The 20,690-nt window shown below is 39.9% G+C and overlaps 1 protein-coding gene across 1 annotated transcript; it reads right to left on the bottom strand.

Moving 5' to 3' along the window:
* Window positions 1–281: 281 nt before the first annotated feature.
* rps6ka2 (ribosomal protein S6 kinase, polypeptide 2) lies at window positions 282–19,938 on the bottom strand. The gene is made up of 22 exons (XM_079338852.1): window positions 19,383–19,938; window positions 16,865–16,981; window positions 14,002–14,083; window positions 13,206–13,286; window positions 11,729–11,808; window positions 11,495–11,601; window positions 11,375–11,412; window positions 11,146–11,288; window positions 10,143–10,213; window positions 9,168–9,256; window positions 8,864–8,928; window positions 6,224–6,326; window positions 5,918–6,063; window positions 5,344–5,466; window positions 4,092–4,181; window positions 3,765–3,923; window positions 3,453–3,614; window positions 3,278–3,354; window positions 2,928–3,045; window positions 2,757–2,813; window positions 2,391–2,471; window positions 282–2,098 (listed from the first exon to the last, which is right to left on the bottom strand). Exons 1-22 carry the CDS (start codon window positions 19,485–19,487, stop codon window positions 1,931–1,933), a joined length of 2,262 nt encoding a protein of 753 aa, XP_079194978.1. The 5' UTR covers window positions 19,488–19,938; the 3' UTR covers window positions 282–1,930.
* Window positions 19,939–20,690: the final 752 nt, after the last annotated feature.

Here is a 20,690-nt window from a genome sequence, read left to right as displayed (position 1 = left end):
TATTGCCCCCCATCAATCATGTTTTAACAAAGCTCACGTTTTACATTACTCATAATTTGTCACAGATACTGAATTCTCTTTAGCTTTCTGTTTCAGGTGACCGATGTTTTATCTTTGATGCCCGCTGTGAAAAGGCCCTGTAGTCATCTTAAAATGTGTTATTTTATATACACTGCCTGATATACTGAGATAAGGCCTTCATGTCACTTATGATTGAGTTAGGAAAATAAATCAACATTAAAGTGCGTTACAATAAAAGATCCTCACTCTCTGAATGCTGTTTCATTTCTTTGACTTTATTAGCAAAACTTTGGCATTCTAGCCAATGATTGTGTTGATTGGCCAGGTAAAGATAGTATGTACACTCTGAGCAATGGATGCACAACACGATATACTATGTACAATCTCAATATTTGATCTGCAAACACAATATGTACAGTATCACAGCTGGCCTAAAGTTGTGCAACACCATCTATAAACAATCTAATCTTTGTAATGGCGATTTAGCACGACAGTATGTACAATCTAAATTAGTTAACAATATGTACAGCACTACCACCATCATATACAATATATCTACAACATTATATGCATCTATCCCAGCTCCTCTTCTTACAGTTGTGCAATGCATCACAACATATACAGGACATATGTACAGATTCACTGTCACTCCTCTACAGTGCTATTTGGTTGCACATCACATGATGTCGGTTTAATCATCTACGGTCCGTACTGTACAACACAAAGTGACAAACTCATATCTACAAATCACTCTGCTCAGATCGACCTCGTACCTGTGATTGTATAATTTCTCGGAGACGTCCAGGGCAGCCTCAGTATGTACAAACCTCACCTTTCATACACTGACAGCGAACAGGAGCCTACAGTAAGCGCAGCGACTGGACAAAGCACACGCAGAAAACAAAGAGCTATTACTCTAAATGCAGAAGTCCTGGTTCAAACAGGTAAACTGAGTACTCTGATTCCAACCACATTTTGAACATGTTATGTATAAACATGAAAACAGTTTCACATAATTCACCTCATCGCTCACAAGAATAATACATTTAACAATAAACTTTGTAAAAGTCAAAGGCTGAGTTTATGGTAGACGGAAATACACAGTAACATTATTAAACATATTATGAACAATAAGACTTAGACGGCTTTATTCACAGAAGGTTTCAGTCTTGTAACGTGCATAACTCAGTAAGAGTCTCGAAAGGAGGAACTGTTTACATAGATGTCATCAGCATATCTCATGTTGGATAAATGTTAGAGTAATCAAAGTGGAAGACGGTAGTATTGTTTGACTGTCTTTCACTTCCTGCTACATGTATGTGCTTAATAACATAAAACAAAATGTGACTATATGTTGCTTGTGTCACTGAATTCTGCTTTTTGCAATATTGGTGACCAAACGTAGATTTCCCGTATTTCGCTGCTGGAGCTACAGATAGAGAGATTACAGCAGGCTCGATGTGGTCTGTGAAATATACATTAGCTCTACTTGCATCCAAACATGCATGGTCATAAAGAAGTTATTGTCCACATATATACTACTTTAAACACCCGATCATTTTAGTTCCTTGTAATATTATTGCCATCATCAAAATGAAAAATGTTGTTTTGGTGCTGCGCTAAAAATATAGCATGATGATTGATCTACATGGTATGTTTTTATACAGGATGTTTGCAACGCTTACAGGACAATTGGTGGTCCAGTGACCGTAAAGGCTTCTGAAAGGTTCAAATAAGGCTCATTAAAGTTGAGTTTAGTGGGCTTTGATCTATTTACAGTCACAGGCTGAATGTATTATTTCACAGTATAAGATTATTTTCACGCGTGTTCGTTTGCATGGACTGATTTGGAACTGATTTCCAACGACTTCCAACACTTTGTGTGTGCGTTTTCCTCCTCTCTGGAGGTTTACTTGGATTGCTCAGTGGGCTCCTTTACTGGAGTCTCAGACTCAACTTTGGGACTTCCTAATTTCCTCATCCCCCTTCGCTGAGCCAGGCTGGAAGACTGAACCGGCTCCAGGACTGGAGCAGTGACACAGCGCTTCAGAGCTGAGTAAGTGGCAGACAGTGCCCCCTGGTGGAAAAACATCAGAATACATGATAAGATATTGATATTTGTCCGACTTGTGGGTGGCAGCACCACCCTGTGGACAGAAAAGGAGCACGTCACAGGTTTCTTGAAATGTAAAGTGTTGTTTGAAATCGTGAATACCAATTAAAAATATTACACTCTGAGGTCTTGGGCTTTCTTACAATTAGGAGGTATCATGCAAACACAGAGCAGTACAGAGCATCTGACAATATCAAGTATCTACTATCATTTTCTAATGAACTGTACTGCACGCAATCATGCACACAGATCTGACCTTTACTGTAAGAGCATCTTGTCTGGAGAGAGCTGTGTCAGAAAGCTGCTCTCTGTCTACGATCCAGGGATGACGAAGAACCTAAAGGGCCAGACAGAAAACTAATTACATTACATTACATTAACTAAATACACTGCAGACCGAGATGAAATGTGTGGGATAAGGAATATATTGATATAGAAAGCTAAGGATTTCCTTTGTTGTTTACTGTCACTCTGTATAAAGAGGTAAGAAAGTATGTAGGCTATCTTCTTCTTCTGTATCTGTGTTTTCCACTGCAAATAACTTTAGCTGTTTGCACAAAAAATAGTCCTGAAGAAAGACTCCTATCCTACCAAAGCAAACGCTTTTTTCGACCTGTCGTACCTGCGGAGCGGTCAGACGCTGGTGAGGGTCCACGTGGAGCATTTTGATCACAATGTCCTGAACATATGCAGGGAAACAAAGGTCATGTTAAGACATTTAGGCAAAGTCATTTTAGCATCACGACCTATAAATATCTGTCTCCCAAAAATAAACAAGAGGGATGTCATTAACCTTGGCAACATCTGATACCAGGTCCCAGTTCCCCCCTGTGATGATGAATTTCCCGCTGCCGATTTTCGCCAGAATTTCCTCTGCTGTGTCTTCAGAGCTGCTGGCAAACGGACTGAAACTGGAGAATAAAGAACAAATGTTTACACTGGGAAATTCAACAGAGGAAGAATCAGGAAACAGAGAGCTCTCCTAAAATCTACAAATGACATAAAAGCCCTGATTGAATCTCGAGACGGTTAAACCTCCCGTTAAGAAGGTGATAAGCATCAATGATGTGCAAAATACATTTTGGAGCTGTACAACTCAAAAAGTCTGTAAATGCTGATAATTTCAAAAGTTTTTCAACAGACCCAGCAATCATTGTGTAGAGCAGGATCCCCAGGCTCCAGATGTCACAGGCTGCATCATAACCCTGCTTCCTCAGAACCTGCACACACACATACACATAGAGGCTGATTTGAACAGACTGCATGGTGGGATGACTTTGAGTTTTTAAATCTTTGCGTGAGATATTATAATTGTTACCTCCGGAGCCATGAACGTAGCTGTGTAACATGGGATCATCAGTAAACCATTCTCTGCCCTGAGCTGTTTGGCAAAACCAAAGTCACATATCCTGATGCTTTCTGGGAGTCCACTGTCATCAGAGTAGCTGATGTTACTCGGCTTCAGGTCTCGATGCACGACCTGAAACACAAGCACACACAAATGCACTCATATTAACATCTTTTTAGTTTCACAGTCTCGCAGAGGCGAAACTAAGACCGATGGATTTGTTGGCAGCTGTTTTTGTAAAAATCAAGGCTTTAAACAGAACCTCTTCCCCCTCTGTCTCACCCCCTGCGAGTGTAAATACTCCACAGTCTTGGTCAGCGTGCAGATGATGTCTGATGCATCTCTCTCTGTGAAGTTTGGCACGGTCAGAGCTCTGTCCAGCAGCTCGTCTCCTCTCAGTAAATCTTGAACCAGGTAGACAAACTGGCCGTCGTCAAACACCTAATGGTACAAGGCACACACACACACACACACACACACACACACACACACACACACACACACACACACACACACACACACACACACACACAATGGGCTCATGAGGAACTGTTCAGAAGATGAGGAAACAGCTCTGTGTGTATTTCAGGGTGGGAGTATTACACTTACATCCTTCAGGGTAATAATATTTGCATGCTGTCCGTATCGTAACAGAATCTCGATCTCTTCTGATGGATCTTTTCTCGCTCGCTCAATAATCTGACACAAGGAAAAGAAAAGGAAAAGTCTTATTTGCAACATCTGAATCTCGATGTAGACATTGTAAGGATGCACACATATTGCTTCTTGTGTGCAGCCTGTTCCCACAATGCATCACTTACAAGCCATAGTCACCAACATTACTTCATACTGTAGGTTTATATATTGTTGGGTTTTGTAGGGTGTGGACAATAATAATTATAATAATAATAATAATAATAATAATAATAACAATAATAATAATAATAATAATAATAATAATAATAATAACAACAACAACAACAACAACAACAATAATAATAACAATAATGAATTGCAAAATGAATTGCCCTTCGGTGACCAATAAAGTTGAAGTTGAAGCTTGGTTTGCTATAACAAAAAAAATATTTACATTATATATGTATATATTATTAAAACTTCGTATTACAGAACTTCATAGCCTCATGACTTCATTGATTCTGACATGAACGTGCAGGAGAGAGCCAGGAGCTTCTGGTCTTGCTGCTACAGTATGATCTGTTTGTTTGTGTTATCGTTTGACTTTGGTCAATGGTTAATTAAGATCCAACACAAACAATCTGTGTGAAAGACAGTAGCAATCGATCAGTCATTATTTGTGTAGCGCCAATTCATAACAAGTGTGTATCTAGAGATGCTTTACAAACGAGCAAGGTTAAGGAAAAATCTCCTTGTTCAGAAACGCTGGATAGGCGGGGATGGGAAAAGGCACAGGAAGGATTTCTCTTAAGATAAACAAACTCTTTGTATCTGTGAGGTCAGCCATCCACCTGTTCTTGCAGGTAAAACTTCAGTTTTTGAATCTGATGGCTTTTAAGTGAATGATGATTCATTTTTATTCGAATGATTTTTCTCTTTAACACAAAGCTCTGTCTTTCCCATAATGATGTCTCAAACAGAGAGTAATATTCTGAGCTGACCAGAGTGGCACTAAGCACTTTTAGTTGACAGACTGAAGGCTAAACAGAAAAATGTCCACATGGATGACTTTAAAGCCCATATAGCATCGCTGCAAGATGAACAATTCCAAAAACTTTTTGAACCCAAAATCTGTCAAAAACAACAAGAACCCACCTGAATAAACCTTTCTTTGTTATTGTAAACCTAACGAAGTCGTTGTAAAGGTTTTGGTCATGTACCCTACCTTCACTGAATACTCCACAGCAGTAACTCTGTGCAGACATCTCCTGCAGACAGAGATCACTGTCTGCCCCACTTCCTCCTTGAGTTCATAAACGTCGCTGAAGGCCACATCACCACGGAGACGCTGCAGGGAACACACACACACACACACACACACACACACACACACACACACACTCCTTTCTTATATTTCATGGTCATGTTCTGGTCAGACGTGTCACTTGTTCTTTGAGAGCGTGATTATCTTTTTCAGCAGTCTGTTGCTATAGTAACTTTTGTGTCTGTTTTCATGGTGCTTTTGCAAACATGACATAAAAAGTCAAAACAGTAAAATAATTAAACATATTAAATTACATTAATGAAGCAATAAATACATATACGTGTAAGTACCAACTTCCACACTAATGACTTTGATTTATCAGGGTAATATTTGGAAACATTAGCCAATCACTTGATGAAAAAAGCAATTAGCTCATGAAGAAATAACACAAAGTAAATTCTGATTAGTCTGAAGTGCGTCACATTATTGTATGTGGAGTAAGGATGTGAGCTGCTTATTAAAGGAGGGGTAGTACCTGTGCGATGGGGTTGATGCTACTCAACTCCTGACGAGTAGCTGCGACTGTCGCTACACTTGACTCCGGATTCTGATTTTGTGCAACAAAACTGAAACCTCGAAACAACTGGTGCGTGTTAGCGCTGGGAGGAATGCCGGGAGAATCTGAATGGGCAAAAACACACAGACACAAATATGTACTCACAATACCACGAATATGCACTAACCCACTAGTTTCAATGCATCAGAAAAACACTGGATACATCACGACTGACGTGTATAAAAACGTATGTTTTTATGTGTGTGATTTTGTTTGTTAAGTTACCAGTGGGTGTTCTGGAGGTGAACTCAGGGTCAAAATGGAAAGTGTCTTCAGGTCGTCCAACTGTGGGTTTGAACGGAGGCCTCGTTTCCCTCTTGTACAACTTCTACAGGAAAAAAACAACAACAAGAAAACATGAAAGATCAACGTCAGCACCTTTAGCGACAGCTGCTCTGATCACAAGCTCATGTGCAATCAAATGAGGTCCCACTCATAGTTAGACAGTGGAAATGCTGCTTCTTAAAACTCACTGGCACTCGAGTGTTAACAATAAAGGTGAGGTTGTGCTACACGTTTGTCTCACATCCCAGAACAAACTCATTGCAGGCTGATGCATGTATTAATTACACATCAATAATAATATCACTGAAACTTGAAATTTGACTTTGAGGGCAAAAAAAACCGAGTCAATAAGGAAAGAGGAGAATAAATAAGTGGAACTAAAATCCAATTCAAAGTGAAAATAAAGGTTTAAAGGACCTTAAAGATGATGAATAATCATCTCTGTATCTGATTCACTTGATGTGATGAATAAAAAAATCTAAAAATCACATGTGTAATGCATTCATGGACATCCTAACTTGTTGTAGGTTTTTGTCTTGTTCCTCAGTATGTTAGAGAGTACGACCTGCAGGTGTCACCCTTGCAATGGCAGTCGCTTCCTGTTGTGCACAGTGGTTGGATTTCACAAATAACTATATCACAAGACAGGAAAGTAAGGTGGTGTCTGTTATCAGTCTGTTCAGGTGCTGAGATTTCTCAATTAAACTGAATGCTTAAAAATCGTCTCTGATATGTTTCACTCTCCCTGTTCTTTACGTCAGTAAATCTGTCAAAAGCTTTTTCAACAGACCCAATCTGTCCTGTCATACATTGTTGTTTTGCTTATTTCCGAACATCATTCTCTTGAATATGATCAAAATACAAATACATAGCAATTTACCAAGATCAATAAATGATTAATGTATTACCTTTACATATATTGGCTAAATATTCCCTCCTGAGTGAGCACACAAATGGTGAAACAGGTTTTCTTCTTAAAGTATTAATTATTGAGTTTTTGATCCAGTAGATGTCGCCCTTGAGCACCAGCATTAAACCAAACAAACTTCTGTTTGGTGACACCTCCAATATTCTGAAGCCTCCCCTCTCCACTTGCGTTTGCACGAAGGCGTTATGAGTTAGAAGCTAGCATAATTAAGCACCATTAAGCGCAAGCTGCGGACAGAATGGTCCTTTGCTCGAGCTGCAATCACTTAAGTCCTTTACTGTTGTGTTAGCAGGCTAATGTTAGCACTCTGTGGTTAACTTGTAGCTTTATATTGCACTTAAATTGACAGAGAAAGACAGAGATCTAAACACACTTATGTGATATCCAAACACACAGAGAGTATGTTATCCTTCCTTTCCCTGGTCTTTGACTTAAACCGCTTTATACACAAGTTGGTCCCGTCCATGTAAACATGTTATAAACACAGCTACGACAACAGTACAGCTTGGAGGACTCACTCATTGTAGACAGTCGTGACTCAGACGATATACTTGATTTCTACTGTATTTATGTATAATATGTTGCACAATCTTCCTTTAATGTATTGATGGGAATCTGCAAGAAGGGCTCTTAGGTTAGCAGGAATCAAATATTGTTTCAGAGCGCCATTCAGTGATGTTTGAAAAGCTTCTTAAAAATAAAGGCTTTGGAAAATAGTGCTGGCTTTTGAAGATTGATCCCGTTTCTGCAGCTCATGTTGAATAAATGAATGTCATGGTTAGATTATGATAGTGCAGGTAACGATGTGCACAACTGGAACATTTGTGCATGGACAAACTTTCTGTGAGAGAGGCTTTTAGAGATAAGAGGATTATTTACAATCAAGTGGGACTAAAATGGCAGCAGAGAAAATATTTTTTACAGCTCAGTAAAAAACCTCATGAGTCATGATTGTTAGCTAAACGTTTTAAGGAAGGATACCAAAAACTGCCCAAGATATTTTAATGTGCTTTTTAATCTAACTCAGACAAGTGGAGCTCAGTGTAAGTTCATGCGCACACATTTATTTAATTTCTTAATTCAACCTCGCCCCTCCTTGTGTCCCTGCTCTGTTGATCAGCTGATTTAGGTCGTTTACTCTTTAAGTAATAATACAACCTGAGCCTGCCACAGCTTCCCTCAACTAACCATCCTTCTGTGGTATAATCTTAAAACCTTTTCTCTCTCTTCCATAGAGGCTTTATCATTTTAGTGCGATTGTTCCTCCATTCCAGCTCAGAAGAGTTTAGAGCCTCAGAAACCCACTCCTCATCAGATCACACATTCTTCTATTCCCACCCAGTCATTATGATGGTGTCTAATCGCCAAAGACACCGCATGTATAAATAAATACATTTTAGTTACCTCTTACTGAAGTTGCTCCTGATTGAAATTATTAGTGCATTTAAGAAGTGCAACCTCAAAAAACCTAGCATGGGAAATGTACCAGGGAAAAACCATTGCATGAATTAAAGGTACACAAAAATGATTGACAGTCTGTGTAAACAACTAGGTGTCATTTAGTAGAGTACAGGAAGCAGTTTCAAAGACACACTAAGTATCCTTAAAAGCTCTTCAAGCTCTGCAGACTTCAGGATAGAAGTTGTACTTACAGTCCAGTCTATCGATGCAAAGAAGCGATGTCTTTTTATTTCTTCCACTCCATCCGCTCCGGCTCCTGCCAGTCACACATAATGACACTAATTCAGAGAAACAGTCTTTTCTGTGCACTGCCAAATTCTTAATGGACTTCCATGTGGCCTGCCTGCCTGGACATTGCAGATATAAATGCTAATTGTTCTACATTATTGAGATTATAAATGGAGACTGTGGAAGCTGTGACAACCATGCTGTAGCTGCTCGCTATTTTTAAAGAGATATTTTCATCAGCTCTACTCATGTATTCATAAACATTACCTAGTCGATTAGCGGGGTTCCTCTTGAAGAGTGCTCTTAATAAGCTCTGCACTTCAGGACTGAGGAACTGAGGCATTCCCAGCTTCGCTCTGTGCAGACAAGAGACAAAAACATTATATGATGATAGCTTAATCATTGTGTTTCCTGTTAGAGATTCACATGAGCATATTTTCTAGAAAAACAATGATTTAATCAGAAACACTGACAATAAGAGTATCATTCAGATACAATGACTCAACTTATAAAGACTAGAAAGAAAAGATTTGTCAGTTAATCAACAGAAAGTGAGAATCAGCTGCTGATGAAGTATCAGAAACACTGGAATAATGTGACCAATGTGATATCATTTGCCTTCAAATCAGCTTTAACTACATCAATACCTCATCCATAAGGGGAAAGCTATCTGGAGCACAGCCTCATAACTTAACGGTTAGCAAAAACATCCTTTATCCTAAATTTAAGCAAAGGCAACATGTTTTTGTTTTCCACCTAAATACCTTTCTTTAACACAAAACGTTTCTTTATAGTCCCTGATTTCAAAATGCAACAACCCCGCTCCCTTGTCCTTCTTCAAATGGTTCCACTATGAGTTTGTGATGTTAACGTTGTGTTTAGGTGTATTTTATTTAAGTGTTAGACCAGTAATGTTGGACTTTGTAATCCAAAGCCAGGATCTGCACAACATAAAGGAGGCTCAGGCATTTTTAACTTATAACTTATAAAGAAACATTTTTTCAGTCAGCTCCAAATGCTGATCAGATCCAGGCAGAGGATGCAAATGTTAGCCAGCAGGGTAGTGCTATCACTACTGGCCTAATACACATGCACTGATGTGGTTAAATGGCCTCTGCAGAGGGCACATCCACTCTACCTTTTAGCAGCCCAGCCATTTCTATATAACAGACTTGCTGCATGGAGTTTGTAACAACTACTTAACTTAACAACAAACAATATGAGAGTGTGATTTTGACTTACTTCAGAATAAGTGCCATTGTTTCTTTTCGATCTTTTCCTTGGAACGGCAGTGAGCCTGTCAGCATCTCAAACTGGAAAACAGATCATAGCAGTCGTCAGAGTAAATGAACACAGAGGTAGATTCAAGTGTCATTTGTTAATTGAGTTCCTCTACATATGAACAAGAGCTGCCTTTGAACTGATGATAAGAGTCTTTTACAAACACACAACCTACGATGATTTGTGTGGTATAAAGACATTTTATTAATACTGTCACGAAAGAGTAAATGTACCACAGTTAACAGTGTCACAACTCTCATAAACAGGAATGTGATCTGCTGCTGTATCAAACAGCCCTGTTCACTATCAATGTATTCTTTGTTTTGTATTTATAAAAATGTTGCTTAAAGAGGAAAACAAAGATCCCAATAGGAAATTCTACGAATGTTCATAAACCTGTGAATACGTTTTGAGTTTAATGTGATAACTACTTAAAGTCATACCAGTCTTATGATGAGAAACAACATTTGTTTTGCTCCAAATTCCCAGAAAAAAAGACTATTTAGATAAGTGTCTTAACTGTTCCAGTCAGTCCAGAGTCCAGAGAGAGTATTCTGAAAAGCCAAGCTATCGCTTGTTTGTTATAATACTTTCTATTATAAGCCAAGGTCAAACAGGGCTGATAACTTTCCCTGGTGTCCTGATGTAGCTGCCAGCCTTTTTAGTATTATGAAGATAAGCCACCAGCTGAAAAAAAAACAGAGCAAAATCCTGAGGATGCCAAAGTACCAAAGTGATGGAGCCTAATCAGCCAGTCAAGGTAATTGTGCAGCTTTACAGCCAGAAGAAAGCCAAATTAAAAACAAGTCCACTGGCTCATTATCGAAGAGCAGAGTCCTTTAATGTATGCCCGCTATCAGACAGAACCTGCAGCCCAGTAGAAAGAGCAAAACATGCTCGCATAATGAAGAACAAGTGCACAGAAATGATGAAGAGAGGCGGTCACCGAAAAGACAATTCTTACCATAAGTACCCCAAATGACCACCAGTCAGCACTTTGTGTGTGTCCTCGCCTGTTCACAACCTCTGGAGCCATGTACTCAATTGTTCCACAAAAAGAATACGCTCTTTTGTCATGGTCGATAGCTTCTTTACTTAATCCAAAGTCTGAAACGCAGAGGCAGGAAGGAGTCATAAGCAGAGAGATTGACTTCAATTAAAAGAGGAAATTCTTTGATGTTGGATTCACTGACCTGTTATCTTTATATGACCTTCTTCATCCAGAAGAATACTGTCGGGAACATTTGCATTAAAATCTGCTCAAAAGATCAGCTTGAGAATGAAACAGAAAAGCAGAAAGAGTGAGGTCGTACTTCTCAGGTTTGAGGTCCCTGTAGATGATCCCCAGACTGTGCAGATGGTCCAGGGCCAGGGCCAACTCTGCCAGGTAAAACTTCACATCGTTTTCTGTAAACATGACCTGAAACACAGAATGCACGGCAAGTCTACTGAGTGATGCAAAACTATAAAAGTAATATAAAGAATAATAAATAATCAGGATTACATCAAGAGATAAGACAAACATCAGCTTTGAGAAGTCGACGTACCTCCTTAGAAAGACGAGTGAAAAGGTCTCCTCCTCTGAGAAAGTCCAGGATAAGATAGAGCTTTCCTTCAGTCTGAAAGGCTACACACACACACACACACACACACACACACACAAACACACAAATGTGACAAATGCAAAAACAGACGCACACCACAAATATTTAGGGTTCATTGTAGAGAAGGCATAAATGATGCCGCCTCACTAAAACTCACTAAAACTGAGACTTTCCCGGATGTGTTCACTGTAACGGTTCTAGTTCTAAACTGAGGCAACATGTCTATATGTTCAAGTGGAGTCGGGACAGATACCTGGAGTCATCGAGTGTGCTTAGATGTGAACAATGAGGGTCGTTATAATCCCAAACCTTTTAGAAACAAAAGCAAGATACGTCGACTCTCAGGCTTCGTAACGGAACAAAAAGAGGTGATGCCTTCCTTTCAACAATAAGCCTTCACAGTTTCCTTTTCTCAGAATCCTCCCTTAAAAAATGACATCCCCTTATGCTGCTCACCTGAAAGCTATTTAACACTACTCTTCTGTACTCCTCTATCCATCATCATGAATAAAACAGTGTGTGTCTAAAGAAATGTATATAGAATAGTAAGTGTATTTATAAAGCACATTTCATTACAGGTAAGCTCAATGTGCTTTATACTGATATAAAGAAACCAACATTTATTTCAACAACCATGAAACAACAGCACACACACACACACACACACACACACACACACACGCTCATCAGAGACATCACATGGCAATCAAAAACAAAAAAAGACACACTGCACAAACAACCAAGTGAGCACATTTGCACACACATACGTACACAAGAGTAAATATTTGTATGTATGGGACAAGAGTTTGAGTTTAGCATTAGTTTGATCCAGAGAGAAGGACCACAGGGATTTAAGTCCCACTCTCTGGACCTGGATCTAAGTCTCTGGGTTGACTAACAGATCTTCACTTGATGAACTAAGAGCCCTGTTAGGGTTACAGTCTGTGGGCATGTCAGAAATGTATTTGCGAAATAAACCATTGATCAATTTGTGGACTATGGGGGTGGCAATAGTCTGTCGGGACTTTGTTGGGAACTGGAAGGTCCCTGGTTCAAGTCCCGGTGCAGACCCAAAATATTGAAACCCCAACAGCTCTGGTGCACTCGTTGAGTGGCAGCCCCACTCTGACATCTCTCCACTACTGTCATGCGTGACCACAGGTCCTGTTTGTGCGTGTGTGTGAGTTTAAGGAGTTTGTCTTTCAGTAACAGAGTGTAAACCTGAATTTCCCCTCAGAGATTAAAAAAGTATTTTACAAATTAATTTAGCACTTTGAAGGTGATTCTGTTTGGTAGCTGATGGAGTGTTTTTAGGATGGGAGTTACTGCATATGTTCAAATGTTCTTGTGCGTGTCAGGACTCTATATTTCAGTTAACATATGACCATCTAAAGGAAGACTTTCAGACAGTCAGACTTACCGTAGTGCAGTTTAACTATAAATGGATGGTTCACTTCTGCCAGAATGTCTCTCTCCATCTTAGACCGCACACGATCCCGAACTGAGAAGGACACAGCAGGGCAGAAGTTTGTTCATCGACATAACATTCAGTTATTTATATCTGTCTGCATGTATAAATCAAGACAAGCCTCTTATAGCAGCAGTAGGCTCTCTGTAGGCTGAATCAGCTTTTACTTGATTAAAACACGTTAAACTGAATCACTCTCATCACATGGAGAGTCTGCTCATTACGCAGAGCAAACAGCACAGGTCGCAGTGTTTCTACAGCATCTGTTGCCTTGACAGATTGCAACCATAACTTTTTTAAATTCCAGAGGTGCAGGTTAAGAGGATTGAGCCTTGTTCAAAGTCACTAAATCAGCACATGGCATCTCAACCTGTTTTTCCGCGGTACATCCTCGTTTACAATAATCCCATTTAACGCGAAAACAGTTGATCTGATTCTCGAGCACAAACTAACCTCTTTTACCACAAATCCTCCACAATGTAGGGCAAACGGAAACGATCACATATCTCTCTTTGTTTCCGTTTGATTTGAATGTGATATCACCATTAACATATACAAATATTTTTAAATGAAAAATGATCAGATTTGAATCTTTTTCTTGATATGATAAATGATGGGGCATGACCTAGCTATGACTCATCGAGGAGGCTTTATATATAAATATATCACTACATGAAGCAATGGCTACATGCCAACGTATTAACAGTTTACTCACTAAATCTTACATTTCAGATTTTCTGATGATTACCTTTCAGTGTGGCTTTCTTCAGGACCTTCATGGCATACAGCTGTCCTCTGTCCAGTCCTCTGATCTTTCTCACCAGAAACACCTGCAACCATCAGATCCCAACCATTATCACCATTTAAACTGATAGTCCAACATTTCTACAGACACGTTATAAATAGGAACATTTGTAAGTGTAGAATTTAAGTCAAGTTATTGTGGAGTTGCTAAACAGAGTAGGCTAACCATTTGCAGAAATATTATTCAACACAATGCAGCAATGATGGTGAAGACCTCCAGGACATGTTGGAGGTACCATACTTTATAGTTCTTCTTAGCTGCATCTACATATTTTGTCCTTTAAACTACTTTATTGTGAAACTGCTAGCAGTAACTTTCAGCTCATTGAGAGAATTTTTGATCTCCTAAAAAAAATAATCAAGTTTTCTCAATCTAAGACAGTTTGGCAACATGGAGATAAATTATGTTCTTATACACTACCATCAATATATTTTCATCAAATGTTAAAAGAAACAAGTTAAATCAGCAAAGCATCATCAGCAAACACATCTTATCTGCACTATCAAAAGAGTGATTGCTTTATTTCTGACTTACACTATACAGAACGATGAAATACGGGACATGATGGAAAACTGTCCATTGTACCAATGGGTGGTAAAATCCCCATTAACGATTTCAAAAGGAAGGATTCAAGACCGTACATGTCTGGTTGCTGAGCACTGACTTGCTGATGGTTCAAATGATGTTTTGTGATTTATTTTGTGTCTTGTATTTTATATTAAATGTGAAACAAAAAAATGTAAAACGTTTATGTTGTTATGCTGCTTTCTTGGCCAGGACTTCCTTGGAAAAGAGATGTTTTATCTCAATGGGAATATTCCTGGTAATAAACAAATAAATTAAATTAAATTAATTAATAAAGGATAATTAAAAAAAAGATAGACCACACCGCACCACCCACCTTTACAAGTCACACAGTTTGTTAGCAATTTAATCGAGGTGAGTGCCAGTGGACATCCATTTTCATTAAAGACTTAGCTAAATGCTTCACTGTGATACACACAAAAGCTTTAATTTACACAGATTTTCCAAAGGCCTTTTAAGCGCTGGTAGAGAAAGCTATGTAAACAATTACCATTTAGCTTAACAACCCGACCTCACGTCACGTGCCTGCTGGAGCTTTGGAAAATACATTCACGTGCGACATGGTTTTCATATCTGCCCATTCCTGACCCTTCAACACAAAACATGGTTACACTGATGATTCATGTGGCCTTTACAGATCAGTAAAACTCTGTTGTTTGTCAACTGCTTAACAAGAAAATAACTGATTATAGATAGATCTGTTCAATAGTAAGTAAAATGAAAATGTTCATCAGGGGAAAAGGTTTCAGATCTTCAGCCCCTTTTTGTAGAAATGAGCTAACAGCAACATACAGAGTCTCCTGGACTTAAGAACGAATGAGCTGACTCACTTGTTTGGTAAAGAGTTCATTTTCATTCATGTTACACCACAGTGGGCGGTCATGTCCCTGAATTGTTTGTTCCCCATTTCCAGTAAGTGTTTGCAACACTAAAGTATCTAGGTCTATTATTTAAAATGATTGCATCATCCTGGTATCAACATTCAGGTTACATATTTGAGATTAACCAAAAGCTGTAGAACAAGAGGATGTAGGCACAGTGAGAACACCCAGGACTTTATTAACTTCTGCTTAGAGCCAAGTTTGAAACTTAGAGGGAGAAGAAGCCGACAAGTTGTATAGTAGCTAGAGGATGTCATGCTTAAAAGAACTTAAACATCCCAGTGAAGTTGCCCTTTGCTAGCTATACTTTAAAAATGTACTGTATGGCAACATCAGCGTACAGTCTATTAGATTGATTTAAGTTTCACAACTCTGTTTTAGTTACATTTTATCTTCTATAAATAATTGGCCGATGTGAAAAGCTTTATGGTGGCCATGCACTTCTACCTCAGGTCCTTTATTTTTTATTTTAAAAGGGAACACTGACAATACACACAAAACATGATGGCCAAAAGTAAGTAGACGTCAGTTCTACTTTTGCTTTATTTTTCAAGTTTACATGAGGTCCCTAAATAAATCACAGTGCTACATCAAACATCATATTTCAGATGATAAAGCTCTTCGAATGTTGAACACAAACATGCATGGATAAACAATGTGAGCAAAGCCATACAGCTCTCTCTCTCTCTACATATATATATCTAAAACTATAATGTTTACCTTGAATGTTTGTATGTCTGATTTGCAGTCTAGATATACAGACAACATATATGTGATTTGAATATTATCACCACTGAGCGCAGTGGAAGTGGAAGATGCACTGCAGCTCTGCAGCACAACCTCGGTGACCTACTGGGCCAGCTGGGGACAAATAAGGACAGCCTCCAGACGGAGGCTCCAGGAGGCTGTCAGCAGCAGCACAGGGTCGAGTGTTAAGGCTTATTCTTTGGTTTCAACGTTTCAATGCTCATTTCTGGTCAGGCAGTATTTTAATGAACTTGAGTAAACTTAATTTTGGCCATATAATATACACGTTACAGTCGAGATATATAGAAATGAATTGAAGGGGTGTGAATTGTTTAAACACTGAGTACAGCTAAGGAAGTGCTGCTCCTCTGCAGCAGCTAGCCTCAGTGATGACCTACAGTACGTCGCCAGCTGGGCAAGTGAGGACAGCCTACGTCTTGCTGTTAGCATCAGCTCAGGGTCGGGGCTAATCTTTCGGGTGGCTCTGTCATCGCTCATCTCTGTTCCCCTAGAGTCCCTTTCCCAGCAACCTTGTCCAATAGGTTGGGGAAAAAATGCTAAAATCTGTTTTGTAACAGACGTGTGTTCTTTACCTTTCCATAGGAGCCTTGTCCCAGCACTTTAAGAAGCTGGAACTGAGAGGGGTCAGCTTTCTCACAGCCCTCTTTAACATGGTGGCTGATGTCAATCTCCTTCAAAATACTGTCCTCCTGAAAAAAACAAACAAAACAAAAAAGACATATTTACCTTTTATGTACATAATTGACTTTTTTTTTAACAGAGACTGAAAAGTCATAATGTAAAATACACTTCACAACATATTAACAGTTTAAATAAAATGTTGGTGCAATATACATAGGCTATCCATAACATGTGTTAAATCACTCTTTTAAATACACACATAAAACCCTGGTAGTTCATTTATCTTGTTGTTAGGAAGACATTGGCTCAGGTCTCACTTTGTTCCTCTTATGATCAACATGATGAGGCATGACTTGGTCAGTGTGACGATAACACAATAGTATTAAGCTGCACACTCCACATTAAAACTCGATCAGGAGTTCATTATTGAAAAGGGTAAATGCAGTTGTTTGCTGTGTATTCTCTAGTTAAATTACATGATATTTTAATTTACCAATAAAGCAAACAATTGATTATTTTGCACAGATTTGCTTAGCTTTGCTCTTTTGGTTTATGGAATTGAGTACTTCACATTTTTAGGCCATTTAAGAAATAAAACAAACACAGTGTGCATGTTTTTATGACAAACTGTAATAATATAGACTTTGACCATATGGTGCTAAAAATATTCAAATTACAGATCTGTCTCGCCATGACATCACGATCTTTGCTGCTATCCCTGCGATTTATTGTTACAGTGTACCTGCATCAAAAGCTGGTTATTAGCTCCTAAATTCAGCCTCTAAAATGCATTTTTTTATTACAGAGCAGTTTCCCTTTCACCAACTTATAAGTTGAGAATCAGACGGAGAGGGTGATTGCTTAAGTAAGGCATTAGAAAAACATTATAAATGACATTAACCTCCTCACATTTCATGGAGATGAATAAAATAAAAGGATATGTTTCTCTGCAGATGTATAAAACCAAGCAGAACTGCGAGTTCATCCTCAGGGAAAAACAGGAGGAAACAAACCTGACAGCAGATCAACTCCTCACATGACAACAAAGCAACAGTGCCGCTCTGGAGCCTGCATTGCTTAATCCATGACGGCAAAACATTTTCTATCAAAAAGATTTTCCGTCCATAACAGGGTTCTTTTTTACTTGCTTTGACTCAGTTTTCACAAGAGAGTTTGTGTGAATGTGTTAAATAATTGAAGGTTAAAATTCTGCATTATGGAACTGCATCAAACAATAGGGATTATATTATGTAAAGTATGTAATACATCATGCATAAAGACTTTTAATATAAAGATGTGAACTTTGGTATTTTTGGATGGCTATAATTCAAGCTCTTGGGTGAGCGTTTTGATCTGAGTGAAAAACCACCTCTGGGAGACGAGAGGTAACAAAGCACTTCACACATTAAAAGTGCAAAGTCAAAGCCTTCCTAATAAAGCTTTTTCTACACCATGACACTGCTGTGGTGTTGGTAATTGGGGTGTGGTGTGAAGTGTGACATGCTGAAAAGTTTTCACAGTTTTCAGAGCCGATGTCAGAGTCAGTCAGAGTCAAAGATTGCCTCAAGTGCTTTATTCCTGTTTCCTTTTTTAACAAGTGGAATGATACTAATCAAGGTTGTTGTGGTTCCAGCTTCTCGTATGCTGATCCTGCATCCTGACCAATCCAAGGAAGAGAAATGGAGAAGTTCTCAACATGAGGCATTAAAGTATCAGGACACAGATATGGACTATCTCAGAAGAGAAACACACATAGGCAGACCATAGCAGATCATCCAAAAATGATTTGTCCCCTATCACAACATGAAAGACCAAAGGAGGAGAGTGGGTGTGTCTTCTATTTATAGCTCACACATACAGGTAAGATGTGCTGCAAACAGCATTCTGTCTCTCTCTCTCTCTCCTCCCTGCTGGTTTGTTTGGGCTATAAATAGACACCCACTGCTGTGGAGGTCCACTGAATCAATCTGTCTGCATCCATTTATCCATCAGCCTGCCTGCCTTCCTGGCTGCTTGTTTGCCTGTTAGCATTTCTGTCTGTCTGCCTGCATTTCCATGTAGCCTATCTCTGTCTCTCTCTGAGTCAAAACACAGTGTCTCCCTGCCCTTCTGTTTTCTGGATTCTTGACAGGCAGGCGGAGCAACAGCTGTAAGGATGCTGCAATGACTCCTGAAGCACTCCACAAAATATCACACATTCCTCCTACACCCATCCTTATGTGCACACAGACTCCTCTCTCCTCCTGTTGAAATAAGACTGTTTCTGTTGTTGTTTTGTTATTCCTCTGGCCTTAATATTTCCACAAACACACGCGCACCCCCCCCCCCCCCCCCCCCCCCACCCCCCCACACACACACACACACACACGCACACACACACACACACACCATACAGACACGTGTGCTCATGTGTACAGTTGGTAGAAGTTGGTTCTGCTCCTGCATGAACGTTTCTCCAGTTTATCTTACCTCCAGCTGACAGAAGCCTGTGTTGTTCTTGTTCCTCGCTGCCTTGTTCTTCAGGTAGATAGAAAACCATCTCCGCACTGTGAATTTACGCGTGCTGGTATCCATGGCAATAGGCAGACCTGTGCATCTATCCCATAATGATGAACATATCCCTGCAGGAGGTCCTAAGGTAGTAGCGCAGAAAGAGAGTCCCTTTAATTCTCCGTTGTGGGAATCTATTTGTCTAGCGCTTCATCCATTGGCCAATCCTCAAAGCAGTCGTGGTTTTTTAGCTTCTCCATCATCAATTCGCTGCTTGTCTGATTCTGGTGGGTTTCAGCCTGTCGTGTCCCCCCCTCCGTCTCTCATCTGCAGTGAGCGCCAGAGCACGCAGACCGAGTTGTAACGGAGCTGTTAATCTATGCAGACTGACGACAGGTTGGCGGAAGAGGCAGGTGCCGCTGGATTTGGGATTGTGTTGTTATGCAGCAGGCTCGCTGCACGAGTCTGCAGGGAGAGTTGACGAATAAATCAGTTCCGCTGAATCAGGAGGTGTGTGTGTGTGTGTGTGTGTGTGTGTGTGTGTGTGTGTGTGTGTGTGTGTGTGTGTGTGTGTGAGCTTCCTCTTAACATCTCTGCCTGGGCATGTGTGTGTGTTCATCCCCTGCGGCCTCTCTCTCTCTCTCTCTCCCTCTCTCTCTGCAGAACTAGGGATTGTCATCCGTCACATTGTGTACCAGCGAGCTCTCGACCCCTCCCTCTCTTGCTGCCCCGTCCCTGCTCCTGCTCCTCACCTCCCTCCCTGTTTCTCCCACTGGTGTACAGCAACAGCTGGCGAGGTCACATGGTGTAACCCAGCTACCTCTCCGTCTCCCTCGTCCTCTGTCCCTTCTCCCCTGCGACCACATGACTGTCAATACCATACAGCGAGACTAACACAATTAAACCTTTTAATAAATTACAAAATAAAAATCACATCACTAAGAGAATATAGACAAGTCTGGGTTCACATAGTGATGGGAAATCAGAATTATATTTTCAGGACAGCAATCAATGAAAGTATCAATAATGATGACAGAAACAAGGACAGCCATCACAGAGAGCACAGCATGGTCTGGAGGATCACCGGGCATGTGTGTGTGTGTGTGTGTGTGTGTGTGTGTGTGTGTGTGTAGGTACTTGAATCCCTCACATCAGCAGCTTTGCACAACTGCAGTGTTACATAACCAGAGAGGGAGAGATAGAAGGGGAGATGTGGAAATTACCAAGCCTACAAATTTGGGGGGGGGGGGGGGGCTGTAATGGATGGGGAACTGAGGGTAGATTTAT

Source organism: Symphodus melops, assembly GCF_947650265.1.
Source record: "Symphodus melops genome assembly, chromosome: 3".
Taxonomy (NCBI): domain Eukaryota; kingdom Metazoa; phylum Chordata; class Actinopteri; order Labriformes; family Labridae; genus Symphodus; species Symphodus melops.
The sequence above is the reverse complement of the archived record's forward strand: the minus strand, read 5'-3'. Positions and strand labels throughout refer to the sequence as shown.